Source organism: Scophthalmus maximus, chromosome 17 (assembly GCF_022379125.1).
Source record: "Scophthalmus maximus strain ysfricsl-2021 chromosome 17, ASM2237912v1, whole genome shotgun sequence".
Taxonomy (NCBI): domain Eukaryota; kingdom Metazoa; phylum Chordata; class Actinopteri; order Pleuronectiformes; family Scophthalmidae; genus Scophthalmus; species Scophthalmus maximus.
The window spans coordinates 4,911,874-4,930,920 of NC_061531.1; the positions used below are offsets into that span (position 1 = coordinate 4,911,874).

General features: G+C 42.4%; 1 protein-coding gene across 1 annotated transcript; it reads right to left on the reverse strand.

Annotated features, from left to right (window-relative positions):
* Positions 1-23: 23 nt before the first annotated feature.
* Positions 24-15,069, reverse strand: LOC118289034 (ral guanine nucleotide dissociation stimulator-like 1). The gene is made up of 17 exons (XM_035615676.2): positions 14,577-15,069; positions 11,202-11,491; positions 10,431-10,475; positions 10,087-10,286; positions 9,783-9,940; positions 9,444-9,692; positions 9,151-9,254; positions 8,735-8,819; positions 7,286-7,357; positions 6,652-6,738; positions 5,808-5,840; positions 5,315-5,436; positions 4,371-4,460; positions 3,938-4,067; positions 3,052-3,378; positions 1,978-2,092; positions 24-1,878 (listed from the first exon to the last, which is right to left on the reverse strand). The coding sequence occupies exons 1-17, from the start codon at positions 14,598-14,600 to the stop codon at positions 1,739-1,741; spliced, it is 2,271 nt and encodes a 756-aa protein (XP_035471569.2). The 5' UTR covers positions 14,601-15,069; the 3' UTR covers positions 24-1,738.
* Positions 15,070-19,047: the final 3,978 nt, after the last annotated feature.

Here is a 19,047-nt window from a genome sequence, read left to right on the forward strand (position 1 = left end):
TCACTAGCAGGAAAAAAAGCAGATCAATAGCAACATTTCTTTATTAGAAGGTTGTCAACGCTGGGTGAAAATGCATTTCAAATCAGATTTTTTTTTTCCAGACAGTTTATTCATTTTGTTTTATAACCGTAACATTTATCTTCATTAAAAATGAAAAGATTGAACAATTACCAGTTTTTATAAGCAAAGATATTGTTTAGGGGATATTGCACCGTGTCAGGAGGAGAAAGCTTCTGGTGAAGTGTTTACTCTGCGGGAGCTGGAGGCGTGAAGAGGACAGCTATGTGCCCTTGAGCAAGGCTTTCGACTCCCAGATTGCTCCAAGGGGACTTGAGAGATAAAACCTTTGTGTCCTGTTCATTATATAACTCTTCCTCTTTGACTCTCTGGCGTAAGAAAATATGATCTCACTACACTGTTACTGTCAATAGATGTCAGTGAAACCATCACATATAAATTCATCATTAGGCGTTTAAGTCAAGCCATTTAAGACCCAGTTACATCCAGGCTTGAGCCACATTGTTAAATACAATCAAGATATTTAAAATAAAAAATACATTTTAAATATTCTCAGTAATAATCAGAAAATAAGATGTCCAACAGATCACAAAATAAAAGCATTTGAAAAGTAGTTTCTAATAAAAAGGATTTTCCAACCAATCAGAAGATGAGTTAAAGCCTAGTGAGTCATCTCAACGTGTCAATCAAATAAAGGTGCACAGTGGAACCAAAGTGAAAAAATAAATACATAACATTAAAAAAAATTTAAACTCTTTGTCACAGCACTATCACTAAAAGCATTACACAACAGTTCACCCTTATTGTCCTTTCATTCAGATACAGTACAAATTTGCCGTTTACATCACCTGGTCCATCGAATCACTGCTGCTGCCATGGTTACCATGGAGTTCAGGAATGCCAACTTTCCAGTCGGGGCTGCGAGCCGAGCCACGCGCGATAAACATCATGGCAAACATCACGGCGGAGCCGGGCCGAAACTCCCCCCCGGGGAACACAGTGATCCCTGGTGAGCACGTCTCATACACCCTCTCCCCGGATGGCACTGGCACAGCAGGGTGTCTCATCTCGATGGCAGACAACCCGCTGCGGGGGCCCCCGGGAGTTCGATACCGTCTGTGCACCTGCTCGCGCAACATCTGACCCCGATTCCCTTCTCCGACACAGACAGGCTATTAATGGCGTCCAGCTGTGTGTGGGGGGAAATGTTCCGGTCACGTCTCGACGTGGCGTGTACAAATAGGCCATCGATGTCGGTCATGCGTCGCTCTCTGGGGGAGCGGGTTTCTGTGCGCACCTTCATATCAACAGTTATTGAAAGTGACATGTAGCAGCAGAGTCAGAGGATATCTATCACCAACGCACCTCTGGGGAAGAGGAAAGGAATGAGGGTTTTTTTTTGTGTTTTTCTTTACTTTTTTGGTTTAATGGTAGGATTCACACCCTGTTTTCCCTACAGGAAATAAAAGAAAGTCCGATCAGGGGTTAGTCTTATTTTTTTTTGTTAAGCTTCATCAGTTCCTGCTGCATTCCTCTTCTTAAAGTGCTTTTGCATTATCTCGTTAAAAAAGTCACATTTTCACGTCTTCAGTGAAAACTGCCCATCTCTGAGAATGTTCTTACAGTATCCTCTAGAAAAAGTGTTACAAAATTTAAGACTACTCTCCAGAAAGCACACTTGCATGTTCTCCCAGCTGGAAAAATGTGTAGACCCGCCGCGCTACTTTGTGTACCGCCCCAGGCTCGACGTGGCCCTCAGTGGTTTCTTCTGCCCTTTGGGGAACTGCCGCAAAACAAAGTCAAAGTTTGCCGTTGTGGACATGGCATAGAAGACGTTGGCTTTGTCCGGGATGAGCAACTCTGAAAACAGAAGACAACAAGAGTAAGTGCCCAAAGGGCCGTTTTATTTCTGCATTATTTTCACGACAAGAGTATTTTCCAAGTCAATTCTGTTCTGACCTCTCTCCTGGGAGATGACCTGCGTCAGCGTGAACTCCTGCCAATTCATGTGCCCGAGGTGATGTTTTTCCAGTGCCCTCTGAATCACCTGAGCAGTTTTGTCCTGGCTGGTTAACTATGAAGGACAAAAAAAATCATAAGTGCTGTAAAACACACCTAAAGGAAGAGGGAGGTCACAACATCGTGCTTAACTATAGCGCATTAACTGGTTCCGCTATTAAATGTTAAAGTGTAGCATAGCAGTGGGAGAAGTATTTACTGCACATTCTTATATTAAAGTATGCTTCCACTCAAAAATGGATTTTGCAAGTTGGATGTTATAACTTCACGATGCAGAATGATGAGCAAACTATGTGCAGAGCTTGTTTTTTATTTATTTATCTATTCCTATATTTATTATTAGGAATGTTTTACAGGCATTCGCTGAGTTTATGATCCAATGTGCAAGTTTCAGGAGAGCGATGTGGAAACCCGAAGCCACCAGACCACAAACCCTGACTTTATAGTGGAGTAGGAGATTTCCATCTCCAAAGAGTTGTACTTTGGAGATGAAAAATATCTGTATATTCATATATTATGGATTTTCGCACAAGGCAGAAGCAGGAAATGTATTTTAAATTTCTTAACTTTTGTAGAAAAATATTTACTACTACTACTTTGCTTGTATACTTTAGTATTGTGATATATAGTAAAATATCACAATACTAAAGTATTGTGATATATTAATATATATCACAATATAATTATTAATAATCATAAAGTATTATTTAAAAAATAAATTGTAACCAGGAAAGGCCCAATAGAGGCCCATCTCTTTTCAAGGGAGATATGACCAAGACAGGCCACAGTTAATGCTGTAGTTAGTCGAGGTGGAGGTCATTTTAATTACTTTATATATCATTGTTAAGTTTAATAAATCATACTTTCATTTTAGCTTAACACGCAAATCATTTAGTAACTCATTCTTTTACCTGACATTTTCAAATTACATCTTATAAATATACATTTTTAAATGTGGGAGGAAAAGTGGTTCAGACCAAATATATTGAAATCAGTTGTGGAGGATGAACTCACCAGGATGCTTTTGTACATGTTGCCGTTGTAGTGGGACAGGTCGACGCTCACCCGGACTATGCACGAGTCAGCCAGCTGGCGGTTGTACACGGGCAGGGACATCAGGGACACGGAACGCTTGTGGTGCGAGGCCGGACCGGGCTTCGGCCGAGCGCCGCCGCACGACGAGGCCGGGGGCTGGAGGTCCGTCCGCCGGTAGGAGGAGGAGCTACAGGGAGTGGGGCAGTCTGGAGAGGAAGCCGCGGACGAGCAGGGGGAGGAAGAGGACGAGGAGGACGAGGACGAGGAGAAAGCCTCGGAAACATTGTTGCATGAGCTGTGGAAGGACTGCAGAGAAGAGGAAAGGGAGATTAGAGATAAGAGCAAATTGATCAGTGCCACGGGGAATATGGTCAGAAATTTGTAATGTTTTAAAAACTGATTGTTCTACAGGGAACAACGAAGCTATTGAGACACAGCAGCAGCGAGAATCGAGAGAGATCGGGATTTCAACTGACATGCTCAGTTATAATCCCACTGGTTGAGCTAGCTCACGATAGTTTCAATAACCCTTCAAAAATAATTTCTTGTGAAGGGAGATTATGTAATTTTCCCAGTTATTAAAATCCATTCAGTGTAATTTACTTCTCATCAGAATTGCCTCAGGTTTTTCTTTCGGCTCCTTGAAACGGCGACTATTGTTTGTGTCGTGTAAATAGTGGCTGTTGTGCCGAGCACAGAGACCCCTTCAGATGAATGCACAGCATGACGACGCTTTCAACAAAGACACCACTGTTCGCGTCATATAGGACAGAAAACAAGGCTATGAGACGATTAGGGAAGACGCGTAAACCTCACACACACACACACACACACACACACAACACACACACAAACAGCCGTTCACCTGCAGTCTGATGGAACAGGCCGAGTGTGGGGAGGAGAGGTCCTCCATCTCAGATCCACTGGATCCAGACGACGAGACGCTGATCTGGTCGGCGCGGAGCTTCTTGGATCCTTCGCTCACTGTCAGGAGACTAGAGGACAAAGATTTCACTTGAGCTTGGTTCATAGAAGCCAGACAAAAATCCCTCTATGATGACAATAAAGCTGTTCCATATAATTGTATGATATCATAGAATATATTTCTCCCTCATACTGTGGATCAGCTCTCTAAACATTTTATTCCTTTCCTTAGAAATGGCAAAACAAAACATGTTACCTAACAGTGTTTGCACCAAACGTGACCTCAGCGTTTAAGTCACGTGTGCATAGAACAAGGTGCGCTCGAGCGTGTGTTTAAATATCCAAATCAGACAAGAGCACAACACAACACTCACCTGGAGAGTTTCTTTGTGAGTGTGCGCTGGCTCCAGAGAGTCGGTGAACACAGATCCACCGGAGGCTCCAGCTGTCTCGACAGTTCATAGCTGTAACACAACAGACATGAACGCTGAAAAAAAAACCCTCTGGGACAGATTGTCTTGTCTTAGATTTTGCACTTGTTAAGGAATCGTCAGTAGTGGAGGCACCAAAGGAGATAATGCACATATATCTTTTGCCCAGTCAGGTGGTCAACAGTTCGGTTATTTCAGATTTATTACATTGCTTTTGTGCAATGCACTTTTTAAAAAAAAATCTTTTACCAGAAATCGACTATGGAGCCCCAAAGTGTTCAGTATTTAAAATAAATAACTTTACCAAGCACCACAAAAAAAGAGAAGACCTAACTGGCTAAATTTGCTGACAGCAGTTGCGGTAGAAATACCATTATGAAATTTAAACAATTTAAAATGGGAATTTGGGACAAAAAATATACATAATGATACACAACGAAATCTAATGCTACTTTGTTATGAAAATTAAATGAAAGCAATAGTAACATTTAATAATAACACACTGAGATGTATTAGTTTCAGAAATGCAGAAGCTAATTATTTGGTTATTTTTGCCATAAGGTTAATATTGGACCCAGCAGCTGGTGTTAAATCATACGGCAAAGATTTCATGAACTGCTTGATTTTCAAAGCGATGCTGCTTTGCCAGAGTTTAGTCAGTTAGTGTTTTGATTTCTTTTTCATCATAACAACCTCTTTATGACAACACTGAAACTCTGACTGCACTAGAGCCATGCCTCGACTGATAAGTGATTCACTGACCAGATGCCATATATCAGTGGGGCGTGACATTTATTTACCAGATTATGTAACCAGAATTCTTTTATTGGGCTTTGAAACGGGGTTTCCTATACCGGGGGGAAAACAAACACCTTTCGCCATCTCACCTCTCCTGGTCAGTGAGCAGCATGTATCCCCGCAGCCAGGCAGCGACTCTGGGGTGATGGGGCAGGTTGTACTGCGAACAGGACGCCTGCAGCACACGGATCTGTGACAGGACCTCAAACTCCTGCAGAGAGAGAGAGAGAGAAACGTCTGTCCATAAACAGAGCGACACACAGACTGCACGCCGTCCTGATTCCTCTGTGGATACATAACCTGCCAAAGAGCAACAAGGCGAGACTTTGAACAGTTACAAAGCTGTTGTAAAATGTTCCTTGAAGATATATGCACATGTCATGTTCTAAAAAGAAAAACAAGTATCAATATGTTCAACCCGCTCTGTTTACTTTGACAGTGCAAACACGAGGTACACACCCGACCACACAAGCATGCAGTGCTGAGAGAACATTATCTGTACACCTTTGTTTATGTCTACTGTGGAAAATGAGAATAAAAAAAGGGAATATATTTAAGATGACTCAAAGAGGTTCCACTCACCCTGCGCCTCTTCTCAAGGTTTATGAGCCCACCCTGTCAAAAGAGTAGATTGTACATTATTTATTTATTACATTTTTCAATGATTAAATGGATCAAAAATGAACAAACACATCACAGTAACACTTTATCATAACATCCCCAATTTAGTAATTTATAATATGGTATAAAACAGTTGTAATAAAATATTGACATAGGCACAACTTCATATTGTACACAAATGGTCAATGTCACATAACTTATTTGACTATTCATTCTAGTTTTTACCATCTCTCCACGTTCTGTGCTCTCTGTTTTTATTCAATGTGTGTTTTTATGTGTGCACCATAGAGTAGCAATTTAAATTTGGTTGTATGTACTCACAATGACAATAAAGTCAATTCTGGTCAGTCATTAACTGTTCGCACACCAGCCACAGAAGCTGATGGACACATTTTTCGACGCGACAAAAGAAGCTGAAAGCCTTAATCGTCCGTTTTTCTTATTTTTGGTCTTATATAGGCATGTAATTTCAGTGAAATGAAATGCATTTGCAGTGGCCACAACACTGAGATTTTTAAAAACAGAGTGACAGCACTCTGGGTTGGTGGAGTGAGTGGACTGGGCAGAGCTGCCTGCACAGCCAGAGCAACAGCAAACCATATCAAGCAAACTGGTGAAATAGCCACGGACATTTTCAGTGATTATCCTAAATCCAGAGTGCAGGCATTTGAATGTTTCTATGTAAAGCCGTCTGTGAAATGTACTGCTTCTTTAGTTCAAATAAATTGATCAGATAGTGTTATAGTATGATGAGATATTTCAAAAAGTCAGTCAAACATAATACAGGGGAGGTTACATTTTGTACCTCCACGGTGTCGGGCAGAGCCGTGTCCAGCATGGTGAGGACGGTCAGATAGGTGCCCAGGTAAGGAACCACTCCGCTGGACGTACTCTGCAAAGATACGATGTATAAGCACACTGCTCGTTACACATACAGCCTCATAAGTGTCACCCCAGTTCCATTGTCAGTGGATCTGTTACCATCCAGCTTTAGTTCTTTTTTTCCTTTCTTTTTTTAAACTCCATGTTGCAATTGGACAACACTCACACAGAGCATGGCCCAGTGAGCGGCGCTGTGGGTTTATGTTACAGCCCAGAAGAATGTGCATATGACTCATAAACGACCCCGGTCTAGTCTATTATTACTATCCTATAATCCTTGTGATCTGAGGCTATTTGAAACTTGTTCAGCACCGAGCAAAGGCTAAAGATAGGTTTGGGTGTCTGCCGTGTCTCGGATCCTCCACCCACACGCTGAGGTAAAATCGGCTCTCTCGTGGGTTTTATAAGAGTTTTAGAATATGAAGAGGATGACATTTAATGTGGCTAGAAGATGAACGTTTGCTGCTAAGTGTTTCGGTATAACTAGACCCACTGGGCCTCATGTCATGTCTCCACAACATCTTGACTCTCTTCTCATCCAGAGCGGCAGGACTTACCATCTGTCTGCGGATCGGACACCGCTTGAATATCTTTGGAGAAATGTTACCCACGGTCGCTTGGCCTCCGTCCTGTCCAAGAGAACAGACAGAGCTATATTCAGGATATAGGACACATACATTGGCAGCTTATCAAAAACAAGTGATTAAAAAAGAACTAACCTACACCTGCATGCATGCATGCATGTATTTGTTCATAGACGCACACATAAGCACACAAGATGGCTTTGAGTGAAGCCTGTTGGAGAAATGTAAAGTGGCCTATGAAAGCAAATGTTTCAAAGTTTATTACATATTAACTTGGACATCCTGTTTAATAGTTATCCTGTGACAGAGAGGTTGGCCACCTCCCTGCCTCTTGAGTGTTTATATGTAATATCTTTCAGTCAACATCATTAGGTATATGTATGATTTATTGTGTTTACATAGTAAAAACTGCCTTTGTAAAAAGGCAGTGCCTGAATACAACTACAATAGAGAATGAAAAGGAGGGGAAAAAAACAAGATGGAGGTGATTTCTAAAGAAAATCCCTATGAACTTTTTTTTCGTGGAACAGCAGATTCTAGTGGAAGTTGCTTGGTTGTTGTGCACAGAGAGTTCTGGTGAACTATTGACTAAGTCCTTTCACTATAACAAGACACAAGACGCCTGTGACGCAGTCGCCTAAAGAAGGCTGCATAAAAGAAAAAAGGGAACACAATGTGCCGGAGGCCTCGAGTTTCCCATTAACACACCGTCAATATTAACTGAAAAATGAACCATTTTAATAATTGAAGGAGAAAATCCATATACAGGAGGGTTGTTTTTTTTCTCTCTTGATAATGTTCTCTGAAGTTCTTATCCCCATTCTTTTCATGGTCACAGCATTTTGATTATTAAAGACGGAATCTAGACATTTACTGTAACTTCAGATGAAATGGCAACATGCTGAAACATACACTGCTTGTATTAATAATGCGATTAGCCTTCATTTCATATTAAGGTTGGCTTTTTTTTCTCGGACTGAAAGCACATGTAGATGTAGCAGGTTGACTTGCTTGCGCTGGTAAACATTAACCCTTGTGTCAAAGATGAACCATATGGATTTCATAATGGAAATTGAAAGGAATCTTATCATTCACTTTTGTCAGGTATACACAGTACTTGTTTATCTCAGCTGGTTCGGCATCACCACCTAACATTATTTTAGATAGACAATTTTAGAGCTGCTACAGTCAATCGATTAATCGAATAGTAATTGACTGTAAATTAATCAGCAACTTTTTTTGGTAATCGATTAATTGGTCAAGTCGTTTTTATGAAGAAAAAAAAACGTAAAAATTCACTGGTTCAAATACAGGTCGTTTTTGACTCGCTTTTAAATGGGAGGTTCATGACCTTTGCGTGTAAAGGTGAACACTGTCAACAGTGAAGTAAATGTAGGTTGTTGGGGTGTTGTTTTTTCTCACCTCCCCCAGGAGCTCTTTGTTGGTGAGAACACAGTTCTCATCAGGGAAAGTCTCGCAGAGGTTATCGAACGTGGCCATGCTATCTCTGCAAAGAGAACAGAAACCATTAGCATGTAAATGTGCAGCTCATTTGATACAAATTTAGATAACACACACTGCGTAAAGAGGACAAAAATGAAGTTAAGCTTCAGTGTGTCCTTGACATTATAATAGCTTACTACAATGTATGTGACCTGACAGAAAATGGGTCACACAAAGGCCAGACATTTGCTGACTTGCTCTGTCAGTGACATTTAATTGCACTGGATGAGGGGTCAATGCCCTCATTCAAGAGCAATTATGTAGGACACAATATAATAAATGCAACCATAGAGAAGGAAAAAAAGACCTTAGAAGTGGCCATAAGCCAACCTTACCTGCTGACAACAGCCCAGGTCTTTCTCAGCCTGTAAACGGCATTCGACTGAAGGGCCGACAGGATCGCCTTCAGAGAGGAGAAGTTCTTCAGCCGACGACAGTCCTGCAGAGGAAACTATTTGCATTAGCTGGATTCACTTAATGTCAAATCAAATATTCCAGTAATGCTTTTGTGTCGATGATTGTTCTCTTTAAACAAACGCTGAGTTAATGGGGTTCTCCTGAAGTTTGGGACCGGGAGACAGATTCTAAATGCAGCGTAGTGTTTCGTCACTCCGGCTCTTTGACTAACCTGAGCCACTCTGATCCACTTCTCGATGATGCGGGCCCTTTGCGCAGGAGTAGTGGGAGGCCGGCAGGAGGAAGTTGGACTGGAGGTTGGGTCTGCAGGCTGGCAGAGCAGGGACATGATGACCTGGTTGGTGACGGCATTGAACTGTGCGATGGTGGCTCGGATGGTGGGAGACATGTTTTCCTTCTTGTCCCTTTGTGACCACACACAGCCCAGACACTGGTACGGCACCACTTTGACAAACAGAGCCTGGAAACAAAACCAATCATCAGCCTTTCATCAACAATGTAAAGCAGCTGACATGAGTAAATGTGGAACATAATATATCCTCTCACGTACAGAATCCGTTTGGGTGAGCTGTTCGGCGATGGCTGCAGCGGAGAAATCCATGACACCGCCTGGTTCCGCAAGGTTTTCACATCCTGAATCCTCGTCACCCGATCCCTCCTCCCCTTGTTCCAGATTTGCCAGGGCAGAGCTGACACTCGTCTCCGTTTCTGAACAGACACAAAGAGTGGGAATCATGTGAGCATGTGTCTTTTTGCAGGAGGGTTTTTCACATTGCTGACAGCTATGATGACGGTTTGGCGTGTGGACAAGAAGGCTTCATCACTTTTGGTCACGTTATGTGGTGGAGGATCACCTTCTTTCTGGAACCTCTTGAGAAGCGCCTCGGCTTGCCCGGCCAATGAGCAGAAGTTGGGTTGGCTGTGCATATTGACGTGCACCGCAGAGCTGATCCTCAGGTGATCCAACAGCAGCCTGAGTGCCAGGTGCATGGGAGGATCCCTGAAGTCCTCACTGTACTCTTCCAACCATATCTGGACAAAGGCCAGCAGAGGACTGGGAAGGCAGTAAAAGAGTCATTACATTTTAACTATATTTCAGCCACAGCACAGCAAAAATGAACCAGCTAAGGGGTTCAAGTCAAGTCCAACTGAACTGTTGTTTGTATTAAGGGATTTTGAATTAAAGTCGTCCACCTACCTCCTGTAGCATTCAACGTTGTCCAGGTCTGAGGCAGCGCTATCTCTGTAACAATGAAAACAGCTCAGAAAAACCACAGTGCACTCGGCGGCACCCTCAAGGCTACCTTTTGTACATATTCTTTTAATTATTATTTTTCCCCTGCCCTGCAGCTATCCCAACCCTGAACTCAAGTCATGCCAACCACAACCTAAAACCACTCCGTGCATAATTATTGTTGTTGTAGGCTTCTGGATAATGAGCACCTGCCAGGTACTACATTATTACATCAAAGCAGGGAGGAGAGGATCGCTTTGTCAGGGAAACGATGTATGAAAAAAGACCCTGACACAACATGGTGACATTGGATATGAATGAGAGCCCACGAAGCTTAGCCAGAATCAGGCACAATGAAAGATGATTTTGCGCTGGTGGATCTTTGTCATGAATCAAAGGGGCTGACCTTCCTCATTAGGGGAAGAAAATCAGGGCGGCTAAGCCAGAATGTTAATGAGTGAATGTGAGGTATACAGTAAGGCCTTAGAGGTGCTTGCAAGCAGATGTTGTTGCTTTTGGACAGAGCCGAGCTAGTTGTTTCCATCTGTTGCCAGTCTTCATATTGACCAAAGCAAACCCGCGGCAAGCCGTAGCTTCATATTTACTGTACAGGCATGAGAGTATCAATCCTCTCTCACTCTGGAAAGGAAGTGAGCAATTTACAGCTGTAAAAAAACTATTATTTTGAGAAGAGAAAACAAACAAAACCGGACATACAGTAAGGTGGTAGCCTACCTCTGAAAGAGCAGCTCTATGAGCTTTGAGGTACTGGTGAATGTTCTGTATGTGGAGAGGAGGATCTTGCTGTACTCCTGCTCCTGGTAGCTGGGGTCGAGGAGATGATTCACCAGCAGGACCAGGGTGGCGGCCTTCAGTCGCCGCACCTTGCAGGTCCGGTACTGGACAAAGGCGGCAGAGGGATTTGTGTCACTGGCGCTTGGGGCGGCGGGGGCGGGCTCCCGACGCAGGGTGACCCCGTAGACTGCACCGTCCTCAAACTCCTCACCCCACTCCTGCACTGGGTTCTGGTGATGGAAAATAATGTTTTAATGAAATAAGGGTTTTATATCGACACTCGGGGTGGCTGCCATTCAATGCGTGTCTGGCAAATATACAGGTACGTGTCGCATACACAAATACATATCTAGTCGTGTTACTGGTCACAACATTGGGGTCGGAGGTTGAGCCACAAGGAGGTAAAAATAGCAGCAAGCCTTCATGGTCAAACCCTCAGGTGAACCAACACACACGCAAACAAGTGACACAACACCGCTGAGACGCACGCTAATCCCCTATGAACTACTACGTAATGTTTGCTTATACTCATAACCATCATAATTCCTGCAACGACCGCACAAACAGGCCAGTGCGCAATAATAACAATTATCAGATGTTCATCCACAAGCTGGTTTCATCCTTCCTTTCATCCTTTTCACAGTTTCCCAGTAAGACGAAATTTCCTGGAACTTTGTAGGTACACGTGAAAGTTTATGGGCAAAATACAGGATTATCTAAAGGTTAGCACCTCAAAGCCGAACACCATAACAAATCCAAAATGTCAGCAGTCTCGTGTCACGGTTTCATTCAAACACGCCGGTTCCATTTCGCATTCACACAAGTGGTCGGATCTTGTTTGATCTCAATGAGAGCCATCCGCAAGGGTTTTAGCAATAGCTCCTCCCGACCGCTCAGCAGCACTGGATGCGACATGCAAAAGAGGAACAGGGTCTGTTGGCTGTGAATACTAAGCACCTTGTTCAGTCTTTGCTGCCCCGAGAACAGGATTATCATAGCAGCATAATGAGAGAGCAGCTGTGTCTTCAAAAAGGGTCTGGTCGAGGGGGAACCACACAACAATATGTGGTCTGTGTTTTTATGTGTTCATTTCACTGCCAACGTATGGCGTCTATTCAAGTCAAAAAGCCATTTTCTTTACTTTCCATTGAACAGATTTTCTGCAGTGATTTGGTATTTTACTTCCACAAATTATTCAAAAAAAGAAGAAATTGAGGTCAACATACCCTGACTTTTTGTTTTCTAGTGTCATGCGTTTCCCATAATTCATCTTTATCATATTTTTCAAAATGTACGCCCCAGTTTGCAATACTAGTTGCTAATGTTTTGTTTTGTTTTTTACTTCTCCAAGCCCAATGACTCTGACAACCTCACAATGAGCAACAACTGTGTTCACAAGCTGAGCAGAACATCACGCCAAGTGAACTCAACTTCACGTGCAAAATCAGTGGAAGTGCCCCTTTAATTCTGTCACATTATAACCCCAGGTGTCAGTAAGAGCTCTTGCATGACTGGTGTCTAAATCCATTTGGTTTACATGCAAATGTTACACAAAAAATGTGTCCTGCGCTTTTAGATCCGAGCCAATCTGTTCAAATACACAGTTGCATTTCAACAATAAGTATTTTTAAAGTTAATGTTTTGTGTAAAGGGGGGGGATGAAAGAAACGGTGTGTTGCGTCTCACAACAATCATTTTAAAATCAGATATCTACTTTAGAGGACCTGCGTCCTCCAATGTGTCAATGGTAATTTAAATGTCATAACGGCTTGTGTGAACCAGTACCACACAAAACCTATTGTCCCTTTCAGAAACAAGAATCGTTTGTTTGCCACACAGACAGGAAACTGTGCCTCGTGTCCCACTCCGTGTCGGCGACGTGGTGGTGGCACTAAGCACAGCCGACAGCCGGGTCTGAATCAGAAACACTACGATGTTGTTGGTGTAGTTTCTGGCCACAAAAGTGGCAGGTAGGGCCGAATGATTACACAAATTATGATCAAAGTCATAATATAGCCAATAGTGCAATATCCAAATTGAAGGAGCTGTGATCACTTTTGGATGAAAGTCAAATGTGTCACAATAACTGAAGGACTGTGGTTCTAAAGAGATGCAGAGCAGATCAGGGAGCAGCAAGAAGCAAGAGGACTGCTCCGTCCTAACTGACAGCAACTTAAACACAGGGAAGAGGACACAGTCATAGTCAACATACTTGAACTTATGAGACATCAGTTTACGTCTCTCACTCACGTGTTGAACATTTCACATTTGAGTCAGACAGCTGAGCATCTAATTTTTGGAAGGTCAGGTTACATTTCCAACTGTTGTTCTGAAACTATTTCTCAGAGGACTCGTTGGACAATATTCTTGATTGGGAAGGAGAAGAATACTAAATTCCCTTGCAAAAGAATAGGGCCTTCGCCAGCCTCCTGCTGGTCAGCGCTTGGGCCGCAAAAAATAATTATCAGTGAGATAAGTATATATATAGATTAGGGCTGCAACTAACGATTATTTTCATAATCAATTAATCTGTTGCAGCTCTAATATAGATGCCAACTTTCCTAATCTAATCATTTCAAATAAAACTGCTCTAAAGGGGCAATGACATGTTTTTCCATTTTGAGTCAAACATTTATATTGTGCAACAGAACCAATTGGGATTTTTGAAATACCTTGGAAACAGCATTAGGCACTGGCCTGGTTTTTTTTTTCTTCTTCCAAAGATTGCATGGTAATTATTTTTCAGAGATATTTAAATATGATGCTCAGCTATGTGACATGAAGAGGAGGCACTAACTGTAGCCTGTCTTCAAATCAAACAGCCTGTGGACGGTAGAGTCCAACAGGTTACTGTACATTTAGTTTATAATAATAATAATAATAATAATAATAATAACAATAATAACTATTTTATTTATATAGCACCTTTTAGAAGTAGCTTCACAGAGTGCTTTCACAAAAACATACAAATGACAGACAATTACAATCAGCATTCCAGCAATAATACGGTTTTCAGGTCATATTTGTATAACAAAAAAAATAAAAGATATGAAAAGACGACATAACATAAAAGCAAGTCCATAGAAATTGGTCTTTAAAAGTTTACAGGGAGTTCTTCTTTTCGTTTTAGGGAATTAATAAATGAAGGAGTTAACTGCAACGGGCAAATAAGTGGGACTGTGAGGACCAGTGATGCCATGAATCAGAATAAAAGCACCGTTTATTCCCAAATGTGTCAGTGCCGAGAGCAATCGCCTCGTCTCTGTGGTAATCCATACACCACGAACACACAGAAAAAAATCATATCACACTCACCATTGTCAACTCCCATTTTCCCATGTCGTCTGCTCGGACTAAGGACCGCGGCTTTCCATCTCGACGGGAACTGTTGGACTGACCGAAAACAAAAACAACTTCCACTCTGGAAGTCTACGGCTGCATCATGGTTTAATATTTAAATACAAATCTTTTTTTTAAATCGTCTTAATTCACAGCTCCATTAACGCGCCTGTGTTAACATCACCAAGACGAGGTGTGACCCGCTACATGTTGTGCCTGTGTAGAAAATAGTGTCGGTGTGTGTGTGTGTCGGAGCGAGAACAGCTGAGCTGTTCCGACTTGTTCCGTCCGTGTGCGCACCGATACCCGCCGGAAGGTTCCGTCCCCTGTGTGACCGAGCACCGAGCACCGAGGGGGGCGGGCAACCTGCCTGAAACTCACCGAGCTCCGCGGTGGGAGGCGACTGGAAAGTGTCGAATGTAGGAGGAGTGAGAGGAGGCGTGTGTGTGTGTGTGTGAGAGTGTGTGTGTGCGTGCGTGCGTGTGCGCGTGCGTGTGTGTCCCCTCCCTCCTGTCCGCAGCCAGCTGTTAGCATGGTGTATTTTTTTTTAGCTTAGCTTAGCTTAGCTTAGCTTAGCACAAAGACTGAGAGCAGGGGGGAACTGCTAGCCTGGCTCTGTCCAAACGTGTAGCAAAGTGTGTCTCTGTAGCTCACTGCCTATATGGACCTACTGTACGTGTCTGAAATAAAGACTAATAATACTAAGTAACTCCGTTTCAAAGCCTACAGTGTAAACATTACATTTACATTTCCCTCATGTTGAGATTGAATAAATGCAGTTTATAATCTTGTTTCGTACTTAAAGAACAACATTTGTCAAAGGCAGCGATATTTAAAGGGGAAGTAAGTGATTCTTAAAGGGATAGCTCAGTGTTTTTGAAGTGGGGTTGTAGGAGTTACTTATGCATAGCAAAATGAAGGGGAAAAAAAGTAGTGAAAAAATACATCCTTAAGCGTACACTTGAAGGGATATTTATTTTTATAGGTAACGCTTTAAAATGTGGCGAAAAAGATGTGTTTTCGGTGGTCCCCTCTGCAACAGTGGGACTCAGACTTTGGTTACATCCACTTCTCCTCCAAACTATGTAAGATGACATCGCTGATCACCATCTCCAAAAGGTAACATATTTACTATGCATAAGTAACTCATACAACCCCTCTTCAAGATCACTGAACTATCCCTTTAGGCGATTCACATTTTTGTTGAAATCAGTGAATATTTCCCCAAGGCTGTCCATTCCGTGTATGTGTGGTGGTGGTGGGGGGGGGGGGGGGGGGTTAATCGAAAAAGAAACGAAATGGTGTGGAAAATGTTAAACTGTAATCTGAAATATTCGAGCAGGGCAGAATTAGGTTAACATCGCCTGAATTAGATAGCATTTGGGTGGTAGTCTGATCTTCTGTTTACTACAGACCTGCTTGGAAATATTCCTCGTCAACACGATCCACTGTTGCCAATACTTATTCAACCCCACTGAAGCTAAGCTTGATTGAAATGAATGGATGGCTTGTACTTTTAATAAACACTATTTTATTGTGCGCCGGCAACTTCACAATCTGACCTACATGGCTCTGGCTTTTTCCAAGAATGTTAAATCATGCTTCGAGCTCTTCAACGAAAGACTGCCGTCTTTTCCCGTGGGTGGCGTTTTGCCCCGCGTCATCCTCACAGCTCATGTGCCGCACGCTCCTCCTCTTCTCTTGCAAAATTGAATGGACAGCTAAATAAAGATAGATGCATTGTATGGATGACAGAAAATAACTTATAAATACTGCTGACTTACACCAAATGTTTTGGGTTACGTGTAATGTGCATCATGCACCATAAGGGTCATATAAAAATCTTTTGTCGTCACCAAAGCAACAACACAAGTGACGTTCGCTCATGTTTCGTCTTTATCTTCAAATCTTGGCCCAGGTTTATTTTCCATTTTCACATTTACGCCACTGCTTTGGCCTCTCTGACGCTCCTTTTGGGTGTGGCTCTTCCCCCAAGCACCTTTCATTGTTGATAGCAATGGCATTATAGTTTTTTGTCCGGACTTTAAACACAAATGTGACACCATATACAGTATGAGCCCCACCTACCCCTGCCGTTAACATATCATCTCTTTTGTTTTGATACATTCTGAATAGAAAGGATTCACCCAGTCTGATTCTAGCTTTTCAGAAGCTTTTGTATTTAAAGAAGTTTCCCATCCATTTTCAGCCCCCTGTAATTTGAACATTTTCCAGTCAAGTTGAAAAAACACTTTCAGGCATCATATGAACAAGACTTTCCAGCCACACCAGCAACTCTGTACTTAGGCAACAGTGCAGAGCAAAAATACTAATGTCAGCATACCAACATGCTGATGTTCAGAAACTACGATGTTTACCTCGTTTGCCATCTCAGATGAGCGTGCTGCTGCGTTGACAGTTAATAATTAGCTCCAACCAAAACAGTAGTTTGTCATGAACCAACATTTGGGACAAATTGAAATGCTGACATGGTGCAGGAGGAAAAGTTATAAGCTCGTGAAAGTTATTTAAATGTTGAGGGGAACATGAATGTCTGTAAAAAAAAAAAATCGATCTAATAGTTGAAATATTTCAGTTTGGACAAGCATTACGAAAAAAACTGCCCACATTCAAAAACGCTACACCTACTGTACACGTGAAGGTATGTCACTGCTGAACACACTCAGTCCCACCTTCGCATGCCGAGAGCTCTTCACATTTTTCGAGGCTCATGAGCAGCAAACCAAAACTGAGTGCTTTCATGTCAGGGTTTCGGGACAAAGAGAATTCAATTCAACTCAATTTTATTTGTATAGCGCCAGATCACAACATACATTGTCTCAAGGCACTTTACATCGTGAGGTCAATATTACAATGTTACAGGGAAAACCCAACAAATCCCACAATGAGCAAAGCACTTGGCGACCGTGGAGGAGAGAAAGCATTTAAGACTCTGGCACCCCCAGTTTGATCCACGATACGGGCGGTAACAGAGTCCAGGCACCGGAGTGATATCTGACACGATGTGTCGCCAGAGGACAAAAAAAGTGTTGGCCTGAGTCCACGCTCCCGTCAGAAAGAAATAAAAAGGAAATATCTCAAACAGTTCAGGGAGGTCAGCAGCCATTTGGTCCCTGGATTCAGGAATGAAAAGACTTCAGATGAAGGCTGATGCACCACTGCAAGTGGTGAGGAATGCAGACGGACAGTTTTTTTTTTTATCTACACAGAGCAGGAGACAAATGCCTTTTACAACACACAGCATTCATGAGCCTCGTGACTGGGAACATAAAAGTTTGATTTCATTGATCATAAACTTATCGCTTCAGCACAGTTTGATTCACTCTAAGTAGCCAGATACGAAGAGTGTCAGAGCTAAAAGGAGATTGAACACTGGAAAAAAACATTCAAAAGATATGAACCCAGGCCGCCTTTCTGTCGGACATCTATAGTACAGTTTGGTTTGATTCACAGAGCCTCAGTGTTGTGGAATGCTTTGCCATCTCATATTTTAAATTTGGAACCTGCACATTTTAAGAAATATGTTAAAGGTTTGGTTTTATGCCCCAAACAGTATAAACATATTTTCTGTACTTGTGTGTATTAATTTCAGTGTTAGATTATCTTTTGTTTTTTAATATTATGGTCTTAACTAGCAGTTGCATTGGAGAGTGCCCAAAAAAGCCGTTCTACAGGGTATATGTGCAGCTCTCCATCATATTTATATCTGTGTATGTATATAAATATATATATTTCTCTTATATATGTGTAAATCAATTGATATCAAAAAATTTAATCAACATTAATGCTTGTGTCTGTCATTGCCTGCTGGATGTGTCAGCCAGCAAACTGTTGGCTGACATCGTCACTTTATCAACGCATGTGAAACGCTTTTGGTCACAGGCCATTATCCAGGCACTAACGTCAAAATGTCCGATCGATGTTAGCTCATGTCCCAAATACAGTACAATACAGGAAACTATCTTGATGATGCTGGTCTTTGCAGATGTTGTGGGTCGAGGGTTTCCTTTGGATTTCTCACACAAAAGAAAAGTGGCGGGACACGCCCCAGACCTTCCCCGACCTCGCAAAACTTTAGTTTGACGCAAAAAATGCTTACAATGCAAACACGCTGAGGTTTCACCCAAAGGCCGATTCACTCTTTTTGGTTTTGTTTTCGAAGGTTGCCACAGTGGCACACATCAAAGTGCATACCAGTCACTCTCAAGAGCTCCGCCGCTCCGGCCAGTGACTCAGCCATGGAGACTGGAATGAGAGAAAAACCCTCCAGGGACAAGCCTTGTTAATCACACAGGACCTCTGACGCAAAAGTGCTAAGAAAACCCCATCCTTGTGTTATTCCAGTTTGGCCGCAAACACGATTAAATGAAATTTATATTCCCATGGCAACGGTGACGATGCTAATGAGTCGTGCTTGCAATCCGCC